Genomic DNA, 26,517 nt, shown 5'->3' on the forward strand with positions numbered 1-26,517 from the left:
CCCCCACAATGTGAGTGTGTGTTTAAATGTGTTGCGTCCGCACTATGAATTTGTGTAAGTGTTTTGTGTGTGTTAGTGACTAAATATTGCAAGTGCTTGTAGATGTGTGGTGGTAATAAAGTTGTAAAATATTTGAAAGTCTAATTAAATTTTAATAATTAGATAATATAGCCTAACAAACCAAAATAAACTCAATAAATTCTGGAACATAAAAAATATATTGGTAAGCAAATTATAAACGAATCTCTATATCCATTTTTATTTTGCTTATAATATATCTCACCAAGTTAAAGTTTATTTTTTGTATAGAGCTTTTCTTCATACCAAACTTTATATTTATATCGCCGTTGAATAAAAATCCTATAGCCAATCCAGATTGGTGGCACCACTGTAAGCTCCATAGGTCGAGCTCCTTTTTGGTTGGCACTTTCATGACCAAAACTCACGTTTGATTGTGTCATGTTTATCGAGTTGTAATTTCTTTTAATTCATTTTTAAAGTGTCTGTTTAGGAAAGTGGAAGGAAATCAATAATATTTTGTAATCTAGTGTTCGAGTCTTTAGGAAGCTGTAGTGGAAGATTATTAAGGCAATCAAGGGATTTGATATTCAATGGCAGGAAGGACATATGGGAAGCTTGAATCGTGGGAAAATATATTGGAGATGTGCAATCAATTGATTTGATTATTAAGGAAATAGGGAAACAACAATATTGAAGTCTGCCTATAAATATCGACCTATTAGGTCATATTATATAGTAGCCACAAGATAAAAAGGCTGAGATCATATTCTTCATATTCCATCTCTTTTGGTGGCTAGGGTTTCTGCACCTCGAAGACTAGTGAAGGTATATCATCACCTATGTTCTAAAGGATCATCTTCGAGGGGTTTTGTTCTACAACAACATCGATCAATCAATCTCTAAGTAAAGTCCTTCGGTGGATTCTGGGAGGCAAACGGAAGGGTTGTGGATTCAAGGCAACAACGGTCAAGCATTCAGAGAGGTATACGTGGATTCGGCAAGAGCGTCTAGGTTTAGGTTTGTGGAGTTCAAACTTATAGTAAGAGTTCTTGTAACCTCGTGTTTAGTAGTGCTTGATTCCTTCCTGTAGTTTTTTCTCGTTTAGGGTTTTCCACGTATATCCTAGTATTATCTTTTGATTGTTTTTCGTTCCTACATTTAGATTGATTAGTGGTTTATTTATTAAAGAATTCATTCATAGCAATTTTTTAAAAACCTAGGCGATCTAGGGTTTTTCAATCATTGTGATAAAGAATGACCCTCGTTAGTACCACTATATGTGAGCCTGTGAATGAGGTTACAATATCTTCTTAACTCCTAGTCATGAGGTAGACAACTCGTTGGCACATTTGATAAATTAGTTCGATTTGCTTTAGGGTAGAGATGAATACGTGGTTTTTATCTGCAATGCTTACAGAATAAGCTATTTAATTGAGTTTGCGGATGGAGAAGGGTTGTTGAAGTGTTAGAAATATTTTCTTTGGTGGTTTAGTTAGCTTATTATTAATTTTGTTCAGTTTGCTATTAGATCTCAATCCATCCAAACACTTTTTAAATATTGTTTTATGATGTTGCTAATGCACATTTTCCTATAACTTTTTTGATTGCAGTGCGAGCTAGAGTTCGGTCCACTATAATATTGGTCAGGTGTTAATAGAGCTTGCTCTTGTAAAAGTTGTTAATTAGATGCCACTATGTAAATATTGACTTGTGAGCTTGGTGTTATGGAATAAGGGCAAAGTATCCTAGCTAGTTTGTGTGTGATTGGAAGGAGTTGTAAATATCAAGTTTGTACAATGTTGTAGGTTTGATATAATATAATTCGTTTTGGGCCTCCTTTGCGAGTTGCAGTTTATCTTTATTTATTTTGATGAGCTAGTCCCAATAGTTGCACAAGTTGTAACAGGTGTCATGCCACTTACCTTTCTGTTGTCTCACAAACATTCTAAACATCAACCAAGAGTCCATGCGGTCGTATTTCTCGTTTTCCTTATCCTCTAAACAGAGGAAAAAATATTCACCCCCAACAATTATCTTTCGATAAATAGAAATCTCCAAATTCAAATCCTCGACATGAAACGATGGGCTTATTAGTTTCTGAGTACGCATTAATTCCACCAACAAATCAAAATTATATAGAGTCCACGACAATTTTTCGCTTTTACCTCCATTCTTTGGGTCATAATTATATGGACTAAATGAAATTGATTCACTCAAGAATCTGATATCAGCTTTAATTGTCATGCAGTTGTTCAAAATAAACGCCAACTCGAGATGCAAAAGGATTTCAGTTTTTGCAAAATCTGAATTATATCATATACCCTTCTTCTTGGTGAACCTATTGAAAATGACAAATATGGCCGGTTTGATGCAAATCATTAGCTTCTTGATTGGGGTTACATGTGCACAGATGGGATATTTTCACTCAATGAGGAGGGGGTGTTCACGCTATTGTTTGATACAATTAAGGAACAAAGTGGGTATTGTAAGGCTCCTTTAGCCCTCCTTCTTCTTTTTTTGGTCAAACGGTATAGATTCCATTAGCCTTTTTAAGGTCTAGTGAAGATGATGGGTACGTACCACATGCATTTCCTTGAAAGTGCAATCGTATATTGTTTGTGCAAACTTCCTCAAAAGGGGTTGCAGCGTCTAATTCTATGGTGGTAATCCCATTTCATCCATCGCAACACAATTTCTTACTCAGTTTGATAATTAATCTAAGTGAATCAATTAATTTGATGGAGAGTTTTAGCATCCAACTTTACGGTTGCAAATTCCACGATTTTCACGGAAACATTTGAATAACTTGTCTCAGTGTCAAAAAAACAATTTCAAAGTCCATCGAGCTCATACCGGAGATTAGAGGAACTTCACTCACTAATATCTGCTTTAAGCCAATAAAATGCGTAGAGCATCTCCATTGTAATAAGCAAATGGGTGTGGATAAGCAAATTTAACAATAATGCTCAAAAAACACCACACATTGTAATAAGCAAAGTTCCAAGTTTTTTAAGCAAATAACCAAATTCTAACCATTCCATAATTAAACTTAACAACTTACCAATAACCAAACTCAAAACTCAATAACTCAAAAACACCCCACATTGGAATCGTCTCATCGAGACGAATAATTTGGTGTGCTCAAGTGCGTGATTGAAACTCATTTGCGATTGGACAAATATGCATTGTGTATTGTGGGGGGTTTTTTGGTTAGGGATGCAAAAATAACCAATGTACAGGTAGAAGTAGTTAAGTTTGATTATTAACTAAATGAATAATCAAATACTGACATGGCACATTTTGGTTATTGGTTTTTATTATTACCATTGCAAATGTTCTTAGTGCGATAAAAAACTGAAACAAAAGGCAAATAACAAATCCTCAATCCAAACCCTCTAATTTATAGGTAATTAAAAATTTTCAAACTTTTAAGATGCAATACCCAAATTTCTAGAGTTTACAAAATGTTGGACAGATAGTTGGTTGTTGAAAGTGGGGTGTTATGATTTTAAGGTATATAGGGTAGTAGGTCGAAAATATTTTGGAGTTCTACTGTATTTTTTTTAAACCAAATTTTTTATATAAGGACCAAGCCTAAAACCTCAAGGCCAAGAGACGACCTTGACGAACACTACACAAGGACAGGCCCTAGCAGTAGCAAAACAAGACTCTGATCAATAAAGACAAAAAAACAAAGAAATCAAATTAGGCTTTAATCTAGAATGAATCCTAGGTTCTTAGAAGTCCTAGTCACCAACCTCCATGAACTCTCATACAACCTTTAACTTCCTCCACAATTAACTAAGCCCACTAACGGTTTAATATTCAAAAGGGACATTGTAAAATTGGACCCAATTTTGTTAGTCTGAAATTTCTCTTTAATCAAAGCCATATGGGGTTGCGAATACTTAAGCACAAACATCTTCCCACCCAAACACCATGGACCTACTTCCAAAACCTTACCCAACGCAGCATCATGAGCAAAAGAAAGAAGAAGAACCCATGATCATTAGCAAGAACCTCACTAATGTTGAAAGTTAATCTTGCACATGGTAGTGGGCCATTTGTGTGTGAGAGGTGCAAGGCATAGAGGGAGTTGAGAGTTAATAGAAGGGCCAAGTTTGGGGCTGTATAATCGGCGAGTTTATGACTGGGAAGTGAGAGTTGCAAGTAGCCATGTGAAGCATTTACTTTGTTTGTTGTGTAGTCATTAAGTAATCTGTCAAATAGTTACTTTGTTTGTTGTGTAGTCATTAAGTAGTCTGTCAAATAGTATATAAGTAGGTTGTGAGGTAGTGTATAAAGTAGTGTGCATGGGTATTATATTAGAGAGAGAGAGAGAGAGAAAGAGAGAGAAGTCTGTGTGTGTGTGAGAGAAAAAGTGTTGTAAGAAGTCAAAAAAGAGAGAGTTGTGTGTGTGAGCATATTGTGTTTGTTTTATGCTTGTGATTAATTCAATAAAAGTAAGTTGAGTATTGTGTGTGATATCTCTCCATTATTCCTTGTTATTAAATTCCTACCACCCAACAATTAAGACCAAACTTCTGCTAAATTTTCATAGTAATATTCTGCACAACCTTGAAGGGAAGCTTTTTGTTCAGGAAGTGGCCAACCAACAGTTCTGCCATCTCTCTTTACAAAGCTCTTCCATTTCAGCGGGAGGGGATAACACAATCCTATCATTCACCATCTCAGGTGGAACAAATTGCAAATTCATTTTCCCCTGAGATCCAACTACTGTGTCTCTCTAAGAGGGTGAACCACCACCCAAAGAACTAGAGTTACGAGAACACTCCATAACTTGCTTTCCAATGCATAATTCTCAACACGCATAAACTTCTTCGGACTAACTATAGGCCTAGTAGTTCCAACAGAGTTCACAATAGGAATCGTAATAGAATTAGCTATCTCAGAAGTAGAATTAACCAACACAGAGCTCAAAAGTACTGATTTAGGGCTATAATTCTTCAAACCAAACAACACAGCCTTAGTTCCAACAAATAATGGGGGAAACTCGATCGAATCCATGAATAAAATCACAACGAAGCACTAAATAGTAATAGAAAACCTAGAAAAGTAGAATTATCACACCAAAGCAAAACATCATCAGAGTAGTTAAATTTTCAGTAAAAGAAGAGACACAACGACGAAGAAGAGAACCAGATACTAACCAAAACACGAGAGCACTAACAGAAAGAGCAAAATCAAAAGAAAACAATGATCAAAACAGTGGAGAGAGAAAATTGCAAATCGCCAAATGAGACTTTCTTTCTATATAATTGTCATTTTCAGTTTTGGGTTCTATTGTGTTGTTCGAAGATAACATCCCAAAGCGGGTTTCTCTGACTAGGTTTTGTTGCATTGAAAGGTTAGTCACCAAGGACAGATTAATAGATTGGGGTATGGTGATTGAACTAGTCTACAAGTTATGTAATGTGCAAAATGAAAGCCACAAGCATCTCTTCTTCAAATGTGGCTACTTTTTAGTAGTTTGGGTAAGTATTCAAACCAATACCTTGTTTTAAACCAATACCTTTTAACAACGCCATTAGTCTTGCTGCACCCTGAATCATCAGAACCCCTTTCGCTAGGTGCCTTAGCCAAACTAGGCGCATCTAATTTTTCAAAACCCGCCTGGGGAATTGATGGGCGAAAAATAATTGAAACAACCAAATGGTGAGCAAATTATAGAAAGAACAAATCAAATAACTGAAGTCAAGGATCACAGGAAAAAGATGAGACAAAAGTTTCAAACTAAACAAATAATAATCTGAAACCTGCAAATGGTACCTCAGAACCCGTAGACAAAATCACACCCAGAGTTCCATTAGAAAGCCAATTTAGCCATTCATCGTCCAAGCTTGAGCTGCTCGGAGATGGGGGCCAAATTTGGATAGAGGGAACCAATGTGTACTTGACAACTTCTTTTGTCCGACTAAACACATCTACACAAGACCAAAAAAATTAAAAGAATCCAAAAAAAAAAAAACAATACAGTATTCTTACTTGTTAATCCAATTCATTGAAGTTCATAGGCGCATTTCAAGATCGATCTAATGAGATACTCGGCCTCTTTGGCCTCCTTGCTTTCACCTCTTTGGCCTCCTTGCTTTCGGGTGATGTCATCTTTGGACGTCTATGATTTTTGGCCTCTTTATCACCCATTATTTTTTTAATGCCTTCCTCAGACGTATCAACGAGTCAAAAACAGTTTCACCATCATTCATTAACACTACCAAATCCTACAGGTGTAGGACAAGAGTACGAATTAACCAACACAGAGCTCAAAAGTACAGATTTAGGGCTAGAATTCTTCGTACCAAACAACACAAGGGGAAACTCCAGCGAATCCATGAATTCACAACGAAGCACTAAACAATAATAGGAAACCTAGAAAAGTAGAATTATTGCACCAAAGCAAAACATCACCAGAGTAGTTGAATTTTCCGTAAAAGAAGAGACACAACGACGAAGAAGACAACCAGATACTAACCAGTAGACGAAAGCACTAGCAGAAAGAGCAAAATTATAAGAAAACAATGATCGGAACAGTGGAGAGAGGAAGATTGCAAATCGCCAAAGGAGACTTTCTCTCTCTATAATCGCCATTTTTAGTTTTGGGTTCTACTGTGTTGTTTTGTTCGAAGATAACGTCCCAGAGCGGGTTTCTTTAACTAGGTTTTGTTGCATTGAAAGGTTAGTTACCAATGACAGAACAATAATAGATTGGGGTATGGTGATTGAACTAATCTACAAGTTATGTAATGTGTGCAAAATAAAAGCCACAAGCATCTCTTCTTCAAATGTGGCTACTCTTTAGTAGTTTGGGTAAGTAAACTAGATAAAATACAAATATTCAAAAATTATGATTGTTGGTCTTCTGATACGCATTGGGCTATCCTTCATATGAAATGTAAAAACCTTTTAACCTAATGAGTTCTCATATTCTATTTTGAGCAAATGAAGTTTATCCATAACAATTACTATAGAATAATTCTAGAAGTTTTCGAAGAAGCCTAAAAAACTACATTTACCTTCCATAAGTTTCTGAAAAGTTCAAGTATGCACCAGAACATTCTAACAAAGTTTGAAAACTTCTATTAGAATCCTCATATTCTAGATGATTTTAATCCCGAACCATTTGGATAAGAATTGTATATATTTCTTTACGTTGAAAACTTATAAATATTGAGGTTATTAGACTTGCACACTTTATGTTGTTCAGTTGTTACAACTCATGTAAATTAGAATGCTCTGGTATTTGTAAATTGTGAAACATGATTGGTATCAATAGTTTTGAAAATGAAGGTTGTTTTATGCAGAGACCTTATGAGAATGTTAATCCCCTGGCTAATCACATGTTATAGCCCATCATTGGGTTGGATAGTGACAAAATGACCATCAAGCTAGAAATTTAACATTTTCACTTACTCTTAACTTAAGATCTTTTGAACAATGAAAAAAGTCAACAATTATTTTGTGAAGTAGATTATTTTCTAAAGTAAAAAATAAAATTGTCTCCCACTAGGATGACAATCCCACTCGAACCAATGGTTAATTGAGCCAAGCTAAAACGATCGTGAAGATTTATAATTGATTTTTAAATTGCAGTTTTGATTTTAAGATTTTCAAATTGTTGTTTTGATTTTGATTTTTTATTGCAGTTTTGATTTTTAAATTGCAGTTTTGGTTTTTCAGTTAGGGTTAAGGGTTTGCGCCTCTCTCTCTTACATCACCGATTTTGATCTACTATGATAAGTTGAATGAAGAATTTAGCTCAGTTCGATTCCATCTATAACAGTTTCATCTATTGTGATTTTATCTTTGTGTTTGGAAGATTTTTGTGTTAATTGCACTAATTATTATTATTTACATTGTTCGTAGTTTTTCCTAGAGGTGTCAAATGGGCCGTGCTAGCACGGGCACGGGGCGGCACAACACGTTACTAGCACGGTCTTGGCCTGGCATGGCTCGATCTTAGTGGGCCCGGGGGCACGACACGGGCACAGAAGTGGGTGGCACAGCACGGGCACAACATGAATGTTGGCCTGGCACGGCACGGCACGGCACAGTCGTAGACGAGCACGATACGGGCACGCGCACGGGAAGTGGACAGGAATGGCACGGCACGACACGGTTCTAGCTGGGCATGGGCACGGGCACGAAAGGGCACGGAAAACAAAAAAAAATTAAATAAGCCAAATGGCTTTTTTTTAAATTTAAAAAAGTATACAATTTCTATTCGGTAAAAAATATTTTGATTACCTTTAAAAAAAAATTTAAAGGTAAACAACTAAGCTATTTAATTTTAAAAAATCATTTTTTTACCTTTAAAAAATTATCAATTTTTATTTGGTAAAAAAATTGGTTTTATTTTTGTTAGTGAATAGGTTTTGGACCTTTGGTTTGTAAATTTTACATTACAAGATAAAATGTAAAATTAAAAAACTTATCAAAATATATATGGTGCAAGAGTAATTTAATACTAAAGGAAATGTGCAAGAGTCGTATATTATTTACCCCAAATCTAACGAGAAATAAGAAAAAAAGTCTCAAACAAAAAAAAAAGAGAAAAAAATACATAGTATAAATAAGGGAATACAAAAACAAAAAAGGGTTTGCTAGACTAGGACTTGAACCTAGGTCCCTAGGTTTTTTCATACACAAATAAACCACTATGCCACCAATTAACTTGTATTATAGATTTGAAAAATTAGTATATAATATGTAGCTCTATTATTATAAAAACGAGGCCAACGGCACGAAACATCTTTTGTATCATTTCATTTTCGTTTTGTCCTACTTTAAACATGATTTGGATGAAAAATTGTTGGCGGTGTGCCGGCACGACACGACTTAAAATGGCATGATCCGACCCGACACAATTAAGTAAACAGGCCGGCACGGCTTGACATGATTGAAAATGGTACGGCACGACACGATTGGCAAATGGGCCGGCACGACACGATCTAAGAAAACGGGCCGGCATGGCACGACACGATTGGCAAACGGCATGGCATGACACGATTTAAGCAAACGGGGCCGGCATGACACGACATGACACAATTTGAGTAAATACTGTAAATGGGCCGGCACGGCACGGCACGAAGCACGGAGTTAAACGGGTCGTGCCGGCACTGCACGGGCCATTTGACACCTCTAGTTTTCCCTGCTCCTTTCCAGTTGATTAAGATTGGGTGATTAAAAACGTTGACCACCGATTTTGGAGAAAAACCGAACCAAAACGGTAACCAACGATTTTGGTTATGGTTTAGATAAAAATCGTTTGTTTCAATTACGATTCTACTAATACTCAAACTTAATCGAACCGTTGCCATCTCTATCTCCCACAAGAAGCAAAAGCTCCTACGGTACACTATAGTGAATAAAAAACCTAGCCCGAAGGGTTAGTCCTATTGGTTGGTGGGTTTGCTCCCACACAATTGATCAGGAGTTCCGTTCTTGTAAATTCTCTAGTCCTGGCGTAGATGGCCTACCTTGACTGGATCGATGAGAAGATTAGTTGAGGTGCACGTATGCTAGCCCAAACACTCCGACGCGATGGTCAAACCAAAAAGGATAAAAAAAATAAATAAAACAAACAAGGAGCTATGTGATAAATTTCTAACGCAAGGAGATAATCCTGTAAATCCCCATAACCCACGGGAGCAAAACTGAAAAGTGAAAATTCTCCTTTTCTCCTTCGGTTCCACTTTCTCTGACATTTGAACCACCAGTCTCTCACTTGTGATAATCTCAGAAACCATCGAAGGTCGAAGTCTTTTCTATAGGATTTTTAAATTTTGAAAATATTTCTTTTAAGGGCTTGTTTGGTGTTTAGCTAATCCCATCATCTCTCTTTAACTCTCATCTGGTCATCGTCGTCTTCCTTGAGAACTAAGCCAACCTCCCACTAATCTCTCAAACCCGTCTCGGTACATTCACTCCACTCCGAACGCCCCAAAAAAATCCAACCCCAAAACCCTATAAAACCACAATCCCAACTCACTCACACTTTCCCCTTCTCTAATTCCAACTTTTTCCATCGGTTTTGGAGCTTTCAAATTCACAGGATTTTTAAATTTTGAATTTTTTCAACCTTTTTTTTTCCCGAAATTTACAGGGGTTTTGGGGATTTGTGGTAAGGGCGTGTTTGGTGATTGGGTAAGAATGGCCAGTAGGTTTATCGGAGATTACGAGGTGGGGGAGCAGATAGGGGCGGGATCGTTCTCGGTGGTGTGGCACGGGTGGCACAGGGTCGACGGGACGGAGGTGGCGATCAAGGAGATTGTGACCGAACGGCTGAGCAAGAAACTGCAGGAGTCTCTCATGTATGAGATTGTTATACTGAAGCAGATTGATCATCCCAATATCATCCGGTTGCACGATATCATCAAGGTCAGTGTGTACGTTTGTAATAATAATACGTGTGTTTGTAGCTAAAGTCACATAATTCGCGTGCGCAAGCGGGAGCTCGAGCGTATCTGAAACGCATCCCGAACTGTTAAAATTCGTGACAGCGAGGATTGAGAGTGCGAGCACGATTGAGAGCTGTTAGCATATGGCTTTTTGAAGGATTATGCGGTCAGTGTGTACGTTTGTAATAATAACATGTGTGTTTGTAGCTAAAGTCACATAATTCGCGTGCGCAAGCGGGAGCTCGAGCGTATCTGAAACGCATCCCGAACTGTTAAAATTCGTGACAGCGAGGATTGAAGTGCGAGCACAATTGAGAGCTGTTAGCATATGGCTTTTTGAAGGATTATGCGACTAAGGTTTGTAGCTAAGTCACATACTTCACGTGCGGGAGCGGGAGCGCGAGGGTGGCAAGCGTCTCCAAAACACATCCCGACCTATTAAAATCCGCAAGTGCGAGGACTGCGAGCACGAGGATTGAGAGCGAGTGCGCAGAGCTTTTTGAAGGATTATTTGACTAAGGTTTGTAGCTAAGTCACATAATTCATGTGCGTGAATGCGAACGTGAAACCGTCTTTGAAATACATCCCGACATATTGAAATCCGCGAGTGCGAGCGCAGTGTGACGATTGAAACTGGGAGCGCAGGGCTTTTTTTTTTGAAGGATTGTGTGACTAAGGTTTGTAGACCGTGTGTGTGGATGTATGGCTGGTTGTGTCTTTGTCGTTGTAGCAGTAAAGTGGTTTGGTTTTGATACTGTGTTTTGGTGCTGACAAATTAGTGAAATTACTAGTCCCGCCTTTCCTTTCAAGTCCCGAATGCGAAAGTTGTGTAGTTTTTAGATTAAAGATAAAGTGCTCCCGTGCAATTTTTTTTTTTCACTTTCTTCGTACCAAATTAAAGATCTCAACTAGTTGGCCAAAAAAGTGTTTTGATTAGAAAGTTGCACGACATTGGGTGGTGGACACTGAAAAAAGGATGGAGCAAGAGTAGTACTTTTGGCTTTTTGTTTTTTTGATACGAATATTACATTGATATCATGGGAGTTCTTCGATGTTGAATTAGTGAGGTAGTGTGAGGCAGTGATTTTATGTTGATTGTGTCTCTATAAAGCTGAGAAAGTAAGCCAACGAAAATTTCTTCCTCATGTTAGCTATTGAGTTTCTACTTTCCAACAAAGAAAACCTGCATGTGTGTGTGTTTGTTTGTAATTTTATGTTGATTGTGTCTCTATAAAGCTGAGAAAGAAAGCCAAGGAAAATTTCCTCCTTATGTTAGCTATTTGAGTTTAGAAAAACATGTGTGCGTGTATCTGCCTGTGAGTGAGAGAGAAAACCTGCGTCGGGGGGTTGTTGGGTGGGTGTTGTCCTCTTCACCAATTCCTTCGCCTGCCCTTTTGCCCCTTTAATTCTTGCAAGAGATATCTAATAAAGTGACAGGAAACGAAAGATGTATATAAACGAGGATATTTTTTGTCCTTTGGAAATGGAAAATCTCTTCTCTTCTCAATGTTTGGCAGTGGTTAAAAGGAGTAGAGGTTGAGGTGGCTACTTTCAAGGATGGATATGAGAAGAGAAGAATATTAGTTCTACAGCGGGACTCTGTTTCGATGTAAAATATTTCCACTTTAATTTTATGTAAAGCTCCACTTGTAGAATAACTTAATCTATTATTTTATTTTGGTTGGCTGCACACCCAAGACAAATTGGGTCAGATTCATGGTTCCAGATTGGTGTTGCCAAAGACATCAACAACAAAGAAGTGAAGTTGCTGTTGTGGGCCTCAGGAAGGTTTTTAGATGGGATAGCTAGGTCATTTTTGAGATCGTAGGACGTATGGTATACGAGATTTGCATCCATCAGTTTGGAAAAACATTTAGAGGAAGACGTCCCTGACATGGTGGCTGAACTGAACACCTTGTTTAAAGCTATAGAGAATGGAGCTGGTGTCGCTGGTATGCTGCAGTTATTATTAAGTTATGTTTGCGTCACTTGATAGGGGCAGCAAATTGGTTAGATTGTGACTTGGGTACTTATATGTTATAGTTACATTTATGCAACCTGAAAGCTACGCTTACGTTATGCTTTTCTTACAAGGTATTAATTTTGTCTATTTTGTTTGGTGTGGCTTTCTATTTTTGTCTAATTTAGTTCTGTTATTTTGTCTAAGTATTCTAGCTTACATAACAAACTTTGGGCTCTTTCAAGGGACCATTTGAATGTTATCTATCAAGTTTACCCTTTTTTAATTTTTGCTAATTAATTGCTGATATATGTGTCAATCAGGAAACCGGAAGATTACATCTTATATTGGAGTATTGCAGAGGGGGTGATCTTTCTATGTATATTCAACAACGCCAAGGAAGAGTTCCAGAGGCCAAGACGAAGCACTTTATGCAGCAGCTGGGTATAATAAATATTTGTCATTCGTTTTCTAGTTTTCACATCTTCGACGACCCATTTGTAATGTTTATTGGATTGTGACCTATGCAGCGGTTGGTCTACAGATCCTCCGTAAGAATAATCTGATACATCGAGATTTAAAGCCACAGGTATGCTTTCCTGCTGTGTCATTCGTTTCATTTATTAATCTTATGAAGATGATAGTAGTGGAACTGTTTGTATGCTGGTGTTCATCTCACAAGATTGGAAAAATAAGAATAATTTCCAAGGGCTGACCCAAAATACTAGACTGATGAATGCTCCCCTTTTAGGTTGCCCTTTTAGTTTTCACTATGTTGAACTTGTGAATCAATTCTGATTATGATTTGGGAGAACGTTTGAAAAAAATCTAGGACATGCAGAACATGTGTTGATGTGCTGCCAAGGAGAACGAGAGTCGAGGGGCCTTGAGGCTATTTTGTCAGCCGGGCATCTGATGTAGTGGCATTATTTATTATGCTTATGGTTGTTAAATGGTCTCTCTTCATTCTCAAAAATGAAAAAGAAAAATTGTTCTCTCTTCATTGGGCTTTGCTTATAGGGTCTAAACTCTAAAGTGAGTTAGATGGAAAGAAATGATTTTCAGCTCGTCAAAGAACCATTAAATTGCTGAATAATAAGTTGGAGTTCTATGAGAAATAGTTGCTAATGTCTTCCAGTTCTTCAAAGAACGAAGAGGGGGGTTTGGTGTGGGGGTGCTGTGGTAGGAGACACTCTGATTGCAAAGTATTTTCAGCACATATTATCTTATATGGACGTCCTGTTGATATTTCACTTCGATGGTTAACCTTTCTGCTACAGAATCTCCTCCTCTCTTCAAAAGATGACAACGCTGTCCTGAAAATAGCAGATTTTGGATTTGCAAGGTGAAATCATCATCTCTATCATATATAGTCTCTTGGCTATAAAGACCTTCCTTTCTTTATCTTTCCCTTTGAATATACGTTTTCTCATTGTCTTCTTGGATACAAGCTTTATTAGTCGCTTAATGTTTGAATTTGATGGTCACCACTGACCTATTTGCAGACATCTGTTCCTCTAAGGGATTTAAAAGTCCTCTAATTTTAAGTTGTTGGATAGTTGAAGGCCATGCGAAGAGTTCAGGAAAATGAATTAGTGTTGTATAAAAAACTTCCATTCGCTTAGATTTTTACATGTTTTTGATTAGTTGTGAATACTCACTGTATAACGCTTTCTGTTTTCTAGGAAGGGTGCTTGCCTGTCACATTAAGTTGCTTATACTTTGTTTTTTGGCGACTATTATTGTTTCCTTCTTTTTTTTTTTCTTTGTTTTTTTTGGGGTTGATGGAGCCTAATGATGGCGTAAGTCATAGTTGTCAAATCGTGAATCGAATTGAGAATCGGATTGACTTTTTTCGGAATCGTGAATCTAATCGAATCGTGAATTGATTCGGTCCAAATTTAAAAAATACATTGAAAAATGTATCTACGCACCTACATAATAAAGATACATTGTAAAATTAAAATATATAAGCTTAAATCTATAGTGAAGTTTGTTTTTTATTATTAATAATTGATGATCACATGGTCTAATAGGGTTAATAGGAAAGACTCTTGTACATAATAGGAAAATAAATACTATAGCGTCCTAGCAATATATAAATACCAAGAGAATACAAGAATTTAAAGAAAAACTAAGGCAAAATTATTTTATATTCTTGCAAGGGAATAAGAATTTTCGTTCTTTATAATATATTATTTTATATTCTTGCTTTCCTAAAAGAAAAACTAAGGCAAAATTGCAAATGTGGTTTCATATCAGTCAAATGCAACAATTGTGATAAACCTTGATTCACCTATAGATTTGTATCGTTTTTGCGTGAATTGTGAATCGAATCATGAATTGAATCGTGAATCGTACGATTCACCATTGATTCTATATAAACCTTGATTCACCTATAGATTTGTATCATTTTTACGTGAATCGTGAATCTAATCGCGAATCGAATTGTGAATCATACGATTCTGACAACTACGTGTAACTCTATTCAAAAATAGTGTAAATCTTGGCAATTCCTAGAGTCCTAGAATAATGGTGATTGGATCCAGAATATTTTTTTTCCTATTTGAAAATTGCGCTATAGTTATCCTTCCCAAATTGAAATTTTCAAACAAAGGTTAGTCTCAGAACCAATTGACAATGAATGGAAAGACCGCCTAGGTTCAGTTATTAGTTTTGGAGGTTATTATTAACCAATGTGGGACATTCGAACTCTCCCCCTCACATGCGACCCCTGACCCGCATGTGGAGAGGTAAACAACGGATCCACAATATAGGGATCACAAACAACGAAACAAGGTGCACTCAACGGGGCAATCAATCATGAGAGTCTTCTCCAAACAACTCCGAAAGCATGGCTCTGACTCGGAACTAATTGGCAATGAGTGGAGAGGCCGCCCAAGCTCATTTATTAGTTTTGGAGGTTATAATTAACCAATATGGGACAAGCTCTATCAGTCTCCATTAGCCAGACCAGTTCGCATACATTTTTTCCTTACTGCAGATCCCTTAAGTATTTCCTTCCCTACCAAATGGCTGTCTTGGAGGTTTTCAATAAATTTCTTGCATTTGAGTGTCAACTTTCAAAGTTTGATGATTGAAATGTATTGCTTTGGCAGATCTCTTGAACCTAAAGTCCTTGCCGAAACCCTTTGCGGCTCACCTCTGTACATGGCTCCAGAAATAATGCAACTTCAGAAGTATGATGCAAAGGTGACATTCACGCTTTACTAGCACTTCAGTAACTTTTTGTTTAGATTACCCTTCTAAACTTGAATTGCTACACAGGCAGATCTCTGGAGTGTTGGTGCCATTCTGTTTCAGCTTGCGACAGGAAAAACCCCATTTACCGGAAACAACCAAATGCAGGTGTATTTGTCTTTAGTATTAGCATTTAGCACGTCTAAGTGATTTGGTGTAGGCTCAGGGTGTTATTTATTGTTTGGTTTGTAATGTCCACTTGTATGTACACTTGTTTGAATTGATGACTTCAGTTTTATCAGAACTTGCAAGTATTTATCAGTGTCAGTTTGGGCTAAATGTTCTTATTTTACGTGTTGTGCAGTTGCTCAGGAATATCATGAAATCAACTGAATTGCATTTTCCTCCTCAGAGAAAGAATTTGAGTTCTGACTGCATGGATTTGTGCCAAAAGTTGCTACGCGCTAACCCTGGTATTCCTATACTATACATCCCGGTTTTGGCAGCATATGAGTTCCTACTTGCCTGAGTTATTATGTTCTAAACCAGATATGCTTTTGTTGCTTTATGGATCCATGGCACGAAAGAACCAAAAGTTGTCGGATAGTTGCTTTGCATACCAAGAAGTAACTTATTCCTATACAAGTAGCATTTTAGCTTCTTTTGTTCTTCATTACCTTTTTTGTTTTCTATCAGCGTAAGGCACTGTAACATGCACAAGATGGGCCAACTCCTTTAGTCAACTGTAGTTGATCTGCATCGTGTTGTCTCAATTACACAATGTACTAAAATCTTCTATTATGTTATCCTATGAAGCACCGACACCTACCTCTAGAGGTCGACGTATTGCAGTGTCGGACACGGGGACACGGCGGGGACACATATGAGTGTCCCCCCATGTCCCCCTCAAAAATTTAAATTAAATTATGCGACACGGTGGGGGTCAAAGTGTAATTTTTTTAAAAAAAAATTGGGGGTCAAATTGTAATTTTTTTTTAAAAATTTAGGGGTCAAACTGTAATTTTTCAATAGGGTTGTATTGAACTTATGGATGTCTTGTTTTGTTTGAATGGTATTGGAACTATGGATTTTTCGTTTTGTCCACATTTTGTCATTTAAATTTGGAAAAAAATTGAAAAAATATATAAACAAATAAATAAATATACACGTGGTGTGTCCCCCACTGTGTCCGTGTCCCCATTTTTATAGAATTCCCGTGTCCGTGTCAGTGTCCGTATCCGTGCATCATAGATGTTATCCATGTGTGTCTAACAAATTTCAACAAAATCTTATTTTTGGATTGCTGATGATGGCCAACTCATCTGACTTCTCACCAAAACCAAAAATAAGAAGATATCTGACTTCATATTTCAGAGTTGTTATTTGAAATGCCTGCTTGGTGACACAAAAATTTGAAGTGCTAAATTTCACACCCGAGGGCAAACTGTCTCATATTAGTGCTCCTCTTGGCCTCTTGTGTTGTATATTCGATGACATTCAGGACGAAGTATAAAATTTTGAAGGGAAGGTCGTAGATCGGGTGAGGAATGAAACCAGAGAGTCATGAAAGTTCAGCTTATCTTGAAATGGGTTTGGTAGCTTAACTACAATTTGACCATATCTCCTCCCCTTCTTTCTAATATTTTTCCTTATATGAATATACAGTGGAGCGCTTGACATTTGAAGAGTTTTTTAATCACCCTTTTCTGTCCCAGGGGCAACCAGGTGAATTGTTGAGGTAAATGAGGCAAGAATTGCAGATTCATTATGGAAATATACAATAGTTTCCCTTCGGTGCTTTAATAAACTTCGTTTATTTCGCTATGCAGAAATGTGAGTTCACCAATAGTAAGAGATGGGTTTCCTCTAGCTGAACGCAATCCTGTGATGAATGTAGAAGAAAATTCTCAAAAAGATTTTTTACCTTTTAGTCTTGACGATGATTCCAGCGGCCATGATGGGAGTCAACCCTTTGGTAGGAGGCCCCCAATGAATTCTAGTTATGGATTTTCTCTTGATTCAAAAATTGACAGGAAGGTAGTATCTAACACTTTAAGTAACATGGATCCTACTTCCAAGTATGGTACTATTCTGCATGCACCAGAAGACACTGGTTTTAGTCTTGACAGCGACACACCTTTGGAAGGAAATGTATATAAATCTTTCCAATCCTTTGGGCAAAGACCAATGAACATTCGCTCAAGAGGTACCTTCATTGCCCAGAATGTTCCAGACATCTTATCCTCAGGTCTTGATCTAGATCCATTATCTGTCTTTGCTAACTATCTTGTGCATGGTTTCTACAGTCGTGGATTCATGGGTGTTGATTGATCAGGATTATGGTTTTGTATCTCGACCCTCTATGGATGCATCTTCTTCTTCGGCTAGTGCTTCCAAGCTAAGCCATATGCCATGCAAGTTAGAGAGTCCCCATCAAGCATTTGCAAGTGTTAACTCCACATCAAGTTCTTCAATGCCAATTGTTAGTTTGACAGGTAGCAGAGTTGGTTGCATTGGAGCCTTGGACAGTCACAGTGCTGCTCCTTCTGGGACTCCTCATGATATAGGAGATGCTTTAGAGCAGCCAATAACTCACTGCATGACCAGGATTCGGTCATTACAGCAGTTTGCATCTGCCATCAGAGAATTAGTCAATGAAAAGGTATTTCCTAGCAGCCTCTGTGTGCATTCTAACTTTGTGCCTGTTTTGGACTAGTTCTCGTTTGTCCCTTCTTGTGTTATTTGTGATGAGCATTTGTAGAATAGATTCAGTATGCTCATTGGTTACCAATCAGCAGTATGTAAAAGGATTATGTATCTCATTGATATCAGAGCAATTTATTTCTGTTTTACGATGGCAAGGCTATCCTAGACATAGTAAAATCATCTGCCTCGCTGAGGATTAAAAAATATTGACGCTGCAGCAGTTACAAAATTGCACATGGTGTCACCTGAAATAAAAACCTACTAATCAGACTTAGTGGGACATACAGGTCTCCCACTTACCCAACCATTTTGTAGTCCCTCCACTCTCTGAGATTTCCATTGGGTGGCGATACCATTACCACCATGTGGTATCAAATTACACCCAACATTATGGGTTGATTGGGACTGAGCCTGTGGGGTCTGATATTTTTTGATAGTGCTACTATGGAAAGTTTGTTAAACCCTTTTGTGGCTGGCTTAAAACTCTACCGAGTGGATCATAAATTGTATCTAGTTCTGACGCTATTGCAGTGCTGAGTCTCAGTTAAATAACCATCTCGACCCTAATTCGTATATGGAATGTGCACTACAAGCAGTTACTAAAATCTCCGTCTGGTAGATTTTTCAGTACCATCTGCTACTTTCTTTTGTCTTCCATTTGTTGCTGGTATTTTCAAAGTCCCAACTAATTACATTTTTGTGTTTGCTGAATAGATTGCGGCAGGCAATCAACTAGAAGCATTCTCAATTGAGCTTGTAATTCTTGCAATATGGAAGCAAGCTCTTCACATTTGCCATACCCAAGCCGTGTCAACTATTGAAGGAAGCCCAGCGCAAGAGCACGGTAGTCCTGATGTTGACAACTCTCCAACACCACAGGATATGTCTTCTCTTATGGAGAGAGAATTTCTTCTTGAGATTGGAAATGCTGAGGAACTTGCCAAGGTTATTGAGCCTGGTATGGAATTGAAGTATTTGTAAATGAAAGGCATGTATGGTTATCGCATGTCTTTATTGCAGCGATGATAATGATATATATGCCCCCACGTACTTTTATCCTGTTTACCCAGCATTATCGTTTTTAGTCTTCTTTCTAACACGTTTGAGTTCAAGTACTTATTTCTCTTGCTTGTGTTTCAAACTATAAGAGTGGAAAATCTTCTTTATGTCATATTCCGAAGGCATTGTGCACATAAATGGGTGGGTCATGCTAACTACCGCACGTGCACTTAAATGTGTTGGTCATGCATCACCTCTTTTGCTTCTGGTAGAGGACAAGTTTGGGATTTAATATCAGCAGATTTGGTTGATGTAATTTTCGGGAAAGGGAAGCTTTATTTCCATTTTTTCTTTTCATTCTACTTCCAGAGGATTTATGTGTATTGGCAGGGATAATTTAATGTTACATGTATCCATGCATGCATTGGACTTCTAAATGCATTTCAGAATTTAAAAGCTAGACTCATGGTTCAGTTGTGTGAGGAACTAGATATTAACTCTTAAACAACTTTTGTTTGGTCATTTCAGGAAATTCGGAGATGCCTGATGCGATGGAGACCATATATCAGTCAGCCCTTGCTTGGGGAAGACGTGGCGCTGTAAGTGTTTGTTTTGCATCCTCAGACTGGCAATAGCTTATCTTGCAAGACATTGTGCTGGTAAATTCAATTAACTAGGAATTTGCAAAACAGTTTTCATGCCATTGTTGTTATCTTGAATGACTGAATAATTCAGGAGGCCAGTTACCTCTTACCGCATGTCTGAGGTGAATGGCTGGAAACAATAAAGCTGTTTGTTGTTTTGGCACAGCTAAAGCACAAGAGAGATTAAAAAACCCGATTTCCTGCGCTTGTTTGAAAATGTCATTCATGTTTTGTATGCTCGTCTTTCATCATATTGGATGGATCAAAATGTATCTTCTTGCATAACAGTATCTATAATGTGCTGAAAAACAATCCTAAAAACTGCTATGGATACAATTAAAGAAAGAAAAGCAGAAATTGAACTTGGAGACAGAACACATTAATTAATACACACTTTACTCTGTGATTTATATGTTTCTTTCACTTGGACACGAAAGCAAAAGGCGTTTTATGATTCTAAACAATTATGTTTCTACTGTTAGTTTTGAAGCTTGTTTTTGTAATCTTTAATCTCCTTATCATTCTCCTTTTCAAGGTTATTACAGTATGTTTCTATTGTTGGTTGGCTGCGTTTTTCCATTGGTATTTCCTTTCTCATTACACCTTCTGACACAGCAAGAAAGCAGTACTTTTACCCGGAAATCATCCTAGATGGGTGAGAACGACTTTCCATACTTCAAACGAAATGCAATACATCTGAGGATTGCTATCTCCTATTTGGCAGGTTGATGAGTACATGGGTGATGCTGAAAATGCAGCAGTTTATTATTCGAAAGCAGTGCAGTTGTTGGTCTTCCTTCTAGTCGAAGCACCATCCCTCATTCTAATTCCTCCATTCTCCCTTACGAACTCGGACCGTTATAGACTCCAAACTTACATTGATGTCCTCAGTAACAGGCAAAGTCGCTCAAGCTCTCAAAGGATGGCTCTTCTTAAATGTGAGGATCAAAAATGCATAACTCAAGGAATGGGGGGAGGTTTTAACACATGATGGCAGCACTATTTTACTATGTACAGTAATTTATTTGTACAGCTATTCGGAAGAGTGACTGGGAGATGGTGGAGTTGACCTGTCTTTTTTTTTCCCGCACGACAGGAGAAACTAATCTACTCTAACGCCAACTCAACCGATCAAGATGGTTATGGAACTCGTGTCTATAGGATTTCAACCCGTAACCTTGTAACACCATTGCTACTACACGGCTGTTAGGCCAACCGCCTCCTATATGTGAATCTGTTGTTTTTGTACAGAATTTTAACTGGTCATTTCATCTCAGTGCATGCTTTCGTTTGAGGTATTTGTTTCGGTGGTTGTTCGTTATTCATAATGTAACTACACTGCAGATGGCTCTGTTGGTGGAACCTGAAAAATTGGATAAGCGTTTAATAGCAATGGGTAATGGTCCTGCAAAGAAAGGTACTAACAAGCTGGTTAAATGGCCCTTATTGGCTGGGTACTGTTTTTAGACGATTAGATCACTACTCCCTAATGTGAAATACTCCTTTTGTCCTTAAATAAATATCCGGTCTGCAAATTTAGGCTTTTAAATATTAGCATCCTTTTCGTTCAAAAAATTGGGAAAAATACTTTCGGGGCCAAGGTATTTTTTTCCAATTTTTTCAAATTTTTTGGACCAAATAAATAAATATTTTTAAAGGTTTAGATTTGTTGGACGGGACATTTATTTAGAGACGGAGGGAGTATTATATTAAGGATACAAGGATACAGACCCTTCCAGTCCCATTTTGGATTAGAACATTATTCCCTCAAGTGAAATGTTGTGTTAAGGATACAGATCCTCTCCATTCCCATTTTCCATTTTGGGACTACATTGTCTAGTTTGGACTCCTTGGGGCCCTTTTCTGGTTCATTTTGATGATCAAAACATATAGTATTGTTTGATATGTTTATGGGATACATTTATGTTTTCTAAAAATAAGCCGTTCAAAAAAAATGTTTTCTAAAAATAAACGGTTTTAATTTTCTAAATGGATCCGGAAAGCGTCCAGAAAGTGCCTCACAGGACCGTCGGGTCCCAAATAGGATTTGAGAGAATCCTTTCCCTTACGTTGAAAGGCTTGTTTAAGGGTGAGTTTGCACTAAATTTTTTGTTTTTAGTAGTCAAATTAGTTTTACTAAATGATATTTTAGCTGGTAGAAAGACTTGCGTAAAAATTTACGAAAACATAGAGCTATAATCAACTTATTAGTCCCTTCAGTGAACAGGGGAAACTGCTGGGAAATGTGGAAGACAAGACAGAAAAGCAAATTTTCAACGGGGTGGAATGAAAGATAGAAAAAGGCAAGGAAAAGTAGACAAGACTGAAAGCATCAGAGATTTGTTTGCTTGGAATGGGAATTTGAGTGGGAAAAAATAGGCTCATGCTTATAATTATATGTATGTTTTAATTTGGTACTTGTATTTTTAACTGTTTCAATTTTGTCCTTAAGAGCATGTACACCAATATTAGGTAAAAGAGGGACTTAAAGAATCGTCCTCCTGCGTCACTCCTCGTAAGTTTTCATCCTTTGACTTTTTTCCACTTATGATTTCATCCTTCCTCTTTTTTAATACCAATAGTACCCATATATATATATATATATATTCACAGAAAAATGGGACGAAAAGATAACTCCGGAAGTCCCTGTAATTCAACTTATATATTCGATCATCCAATCCCATAAATCACTTCCAAAAATCTCGACCACCACCTCCCCAGTACAAAACCATTTCATCCTCAACCATTTTGTCAAAATGGGATGGTCGCACCCCCACCAATCAAGATCACTGCGGCATGAACAACTCATCCGGCGCATCGTCACCGATAAGCAAATCGTCGCCGACTGACCAGGTCACAACGGGATGGTTGCAACCGTCAAGGTGACGGAATCGGCAGCGCTCAACAGATGCTTGTCGTCTTCCTCCACCGCCGCTGCCCGGAGCGTTTAGCGTAGACGAATTCGTCACCTTTTTTTCCCACTTTGTTGCCGGAAAGGGAAAAAGAAGCTATCGGTGGGTTTTTCAAATCGGGGCTCCTTTCAAATCTTACATACATGATATTGTAGTACTGTCCTAGTTTGTTAATTAAGTAGTAGTTGTATAATCCCCAATCCTTCTTATTTCGTCATGATTTGAAACATTCAAATATGGCTGCCGCTAGCTTCTTCTTCTTCTTCTTCTTTTCTGGCCAAACATGATTAGTCCTATTTTTCAGATTGGAGTTGTTGAACGATATTTTATTCATGAACATGAAATCATGATTTATAGGTCATGAAAACATGAACATCACCTATTTTGTGGAAACCCAGTAAGTTGTCATGTTTAGAACATTATTTTAGAAATCATAATTTATAGGTCATGTTCGGCCAATAAGGTTTTCGTTTCAGATTAGAGTCCTATTTTTCGGATTGGAGTTTCTGGACGATATTCCATTCGTGAACATGAAATCATGATTCATAGGTCATGAAATTAAACATAAATGATTCAAAAATAAACATGGCCTATTTGAATGATTCAAAAATAAATGATGATTATTGTTTTATTCATGGTTTATTTGAATAACCGTGAAATTTGTTGGACTTAAATCAGGGTGTATTCATGAAAAAGATTATCAATTTTTTGGTATAAGATTTGGAAGTCATGTTTTCATGAAATCATGAAAACGTTCTAACTATGCCATGTTCTAAACCAAATATGCCATGTTCTACATACAGGGCAACCTAAAAAACATGATCAGACAACTCAATATGCCATGTTCTAAACAAAAAATGATCCCTAAAAAAATGATCAGATTAGTCTCACTAATTGCATTATATATGGAATGCAATCATCCCACTAATCTTGCCCCCACTACAAATTTCAAAAACTTCTTTAATTATCGAAAATGCTCAATCAGTTACAAATGGGCCTAAAATCATGGACTCTCATTTTGGAATCCCCATCAAATCAGTTATATATGGAAATAAAATCATCATCCCCAAATTCAAAAAACTTGACGTATATATATAATAATAAGGGTAAATATGGTAAAGCACACACAAAGGGGATGAAAACATAACCCCCAAAATTACTAGGGATGGAAACTTACATAGTGCCCCAAAAAAGGATGATTAATTAAAAACTCCTAGGTAAAATACCTACTCAAAAAGTACAATTTCTATTTTACCTACCACCTTTTTTACATCCACACCACAACAGCCTCTCTAAACTTTCCTCTCTATCTAGTATTAAATATTAAAACATATGGAATAATACAAACTGCTGTAGAAAGAAGGAGAGAAAGGAAGGAGGAGAGAGAAAAAGAAACAATAAAAAAAAATTGCATGTGAACAGTGCCTCTCTAAAAGTGGAGAGGTTTTTTCACAAATGTATTTTACCTTGCAAATCTCTTTGCGCGCCCCCTGACACACCCCCCGCCCAACCCCAACCCCCCGGACCAAACTACCCCGGCAATATTCAACCCACTCAACCCACGCCATTTTCTTATTTTTTATTTATTTACTTAATAACTTTTATAACTTTTTTCATTTTTATTTATTTAATATTATTTAAGTGTTCCAAATTTCAATCCGGTTGAATCAATGCAAAGATCTTGTTTTTTTTTATCATTTTGTCTTTAATGATCATAATGAATTTTTGGCTCGAAGGCCTTTCAACAAGTACCGTAAGACTTATTATTTAGTTTCAGGTTTCTCTTAGGGTGCTAATTGAAAGGTCTTAGAGCCAAAAATTCATTACGACCATTTAGGATGAAATGATAAGAAAAATAAGATCTTCGCACCGGTTCAAACGAATTAAAAATCGGAACACTTATTTTTTTACTCTTTATATGTATTTTTAAATTATTTAATATTATACCCGGCAATAATTCAACCCACGGCATTTTTTTATTTCTTATTTATTTACTTAATAACTTTTATATCTTTTTTCATTTTTATTTATTTAATATTATTTAAGTGTTCCAATTTTCAATCCGGTTGAATCGATGCAAAGATCTTGTTTTTTTTATCATTTTGTCTTCAATGATCATAATGAATTTTTGGCTCGAAAGCCTTTCAACAAGTACCCTAAGACTGAGTATTATTTAGTTTCAGGTCTCTCTTAGGGTGTTCATTGAAAGGCCTTAGAGCCAAAAATTCATTACGACCATTTAGGATGAAATGATAAGAAAAATAAGATATTCGCACCGGTTCAAACGAATTAAAAATTGAAACACTTATTTTTTTACGCTTTATATGTATTTTTAAATTATTTAATATTATATATGTGAGTAAATTTCTTTATGTTATTGAAATTTCTTTATAGTAAGAAGTCTTTTAAAAGTAAAACAAAAAAAAGTTAGTAAAAGTTTAAAAAAAAAACAATAAAAGTAATTAAAGTTTTTTATAAGTAAACAAAAAAAATTAGGAAAAATTAAAAAAAGTTAAAACAGTAATTAAAGTCTTTTAAAAGTATAAAAAAATTAGTAAAAATAAAATAGTAATTATTTACTTTTAAAAGTAAAATAAAAAAAAACTAGTCAAAGTGGAAAAAAAAAAAATCGAAAAAGAAGGGGCAAGGGGGGAAAGACAGTGGGGCCGGGGAAGGGGGGTGGTGTCAGGGGGGTGCGAGAAGAGGGCCTCTTTACCTTCCATTTTACCTCTTCTGGTACATGCCTGTTTTTGTTCTTTTCCTCTCCAAACTAGAGAAAAAGCTTTTTTACCTCATCTCATGTACATGCTCTAAGGCTTTTGTGTTTTTCATACCAATATTGTATGCTCCCTCCGTCCCAATTTATTTGTCCCAGTTCTATTCTAACTGGATAAAAAAACTAGTTATATCTTTAAATTGGTAATGAATTTTATATCAAATATGGATCTTGTTTGATAAATCTCGATTTGTTCTATAATACAATATTTTCAAAATCACCTAAAACATTATAAATTACAAGATATAATCAATTGAAAAGTGGCACGAACCCTCAAAAGTGACAATTAAATTGGGACGGAGGTAGTACATCAAAGTCATCAGTGGAGGGTTAAAGAAGAATTAGTAGGTTAACAATCAAAGGGGATTCGACGTCTCTCCATTGACTTGAATCCTAAGCCTCTTCCTTGAAAGTTAAGGGGTACATATAACCTTTAACTTTGGAGGCATAATATATATGTACTCAAGAAAGTCAAGAAGCTACATTAATTTAATTATATACACTTGAAAGACAACTTAATAATCAGAAAAATACCCGATTGAAACAAACCAAAAATCTTAAGGACGAAATTAAAACATTTGAAAATATAAGGATCAAATTGAAACATGCATATAACCATAAGAATGAAAATGAGACATTTTGAAATATAAGGACCAAATTGATAATTATTTATGACTAGAGCCTAGAGGGTCTAAAAAGCTAGATAAGCAAAAAATTTAAGTAAGCATTTATGAGAAATTCAACATTTGTTCTACTAAAGGAGGGTAGCTATAATTCTTTAGGATCTTTTTAACAATAACTTAAGTATTCATGTATCAATAATTCTTTAGTTTTGTACTTATTAACGTTTAAGTTTTTCAGGCATCATATCTTTTCTTTT

General features: G+C 36.7%; 1 protein-coding gene across 2 annotated transcripts; it reads left to right on the forward strand.

The window, feature by feature from the left end:
• The first annotated feature begins 9,748 nt into the window (after positions 1-9,748).
• On the forward strand, positions 9,749-21,202 carry LOC131324788 (serine/threonine-protein kinase ATG1c-like). Of its 2 annotated transcripts, none has more exons than XM_058356906.1 (13): positions 9,749-10,419; positions 12,723-12,843; positions 12,930-12,988; positions 13,680-13,744; positions 15,519-15,612; positions 15,688-15,768; positions 15,965-16,073; positions 17,266-17,338; positions 17,430-17,806; positions 17,907-18,262; positions 19,021-19,264; positions 19,834-19,904; positions 20,674-21,202. In XM_058356906.1, the coding sequence occupies exons 1-13, from the start codon at positions 10,192-10,194 to the stop codon at positions 20,938-20,940; spliced, it is 2,145 nt and encodes a 714-aa protein (XP_058212889.1). In that variant the 5' UTR covers positions 9,749-10,191; the 3' UTR covers positions 20,941-21,202. The 2 variants fall into 2 exon arrangements, with proteins under 2 accessions (XP_058212889.1, XP_058212890.1); XM_058356907.1 differs by lacking the exon at positions 9,749-10,419 and adding an exon at positions 12,088-12,533.
• Positions 21,203-26,517: the final 5,315 nt, after the last annotated feature.

This window comes from Rhododendron vialii, chromosome 4a, assembly GCF_030253575.1.
Source record: "Rhododendron vialii isolate Sample 1 chromosome 4a, ASM3025357v1".
NCBI classification, from domain to species: Eukaryota; Viridiplantae; Streptophyta; class Magnoliopsida; order Ericales; family Ericaceae; genus Rhododendron; species Rhododendron vialii.

Excerpts from the sequence above, each read along its gene's own strand:
- LOC131324788 (XM_058356906.1), top strand. The coding sequence starts at position 10,192 with ATGGCCAGTAGGTTTATCGGAGATTACGAGGTGGGGGAGCAGATAGGG. Across the intron at positions 17,339-17,429 it reads CAACCAGGTGAATTGTTGAG|AAATGTGAGTTCACCAATAG; the intron begins GTAAATGAGGCA and ends TTCGCTATGCAG. Across the intron at positions 17,807-17,906 it reads AATGAACATTCGCTCAAGAG|TCGTGGATTCATGGGTGTTG; the intron begins GTACCTTCATTG and ends TGGTTTCTACAG.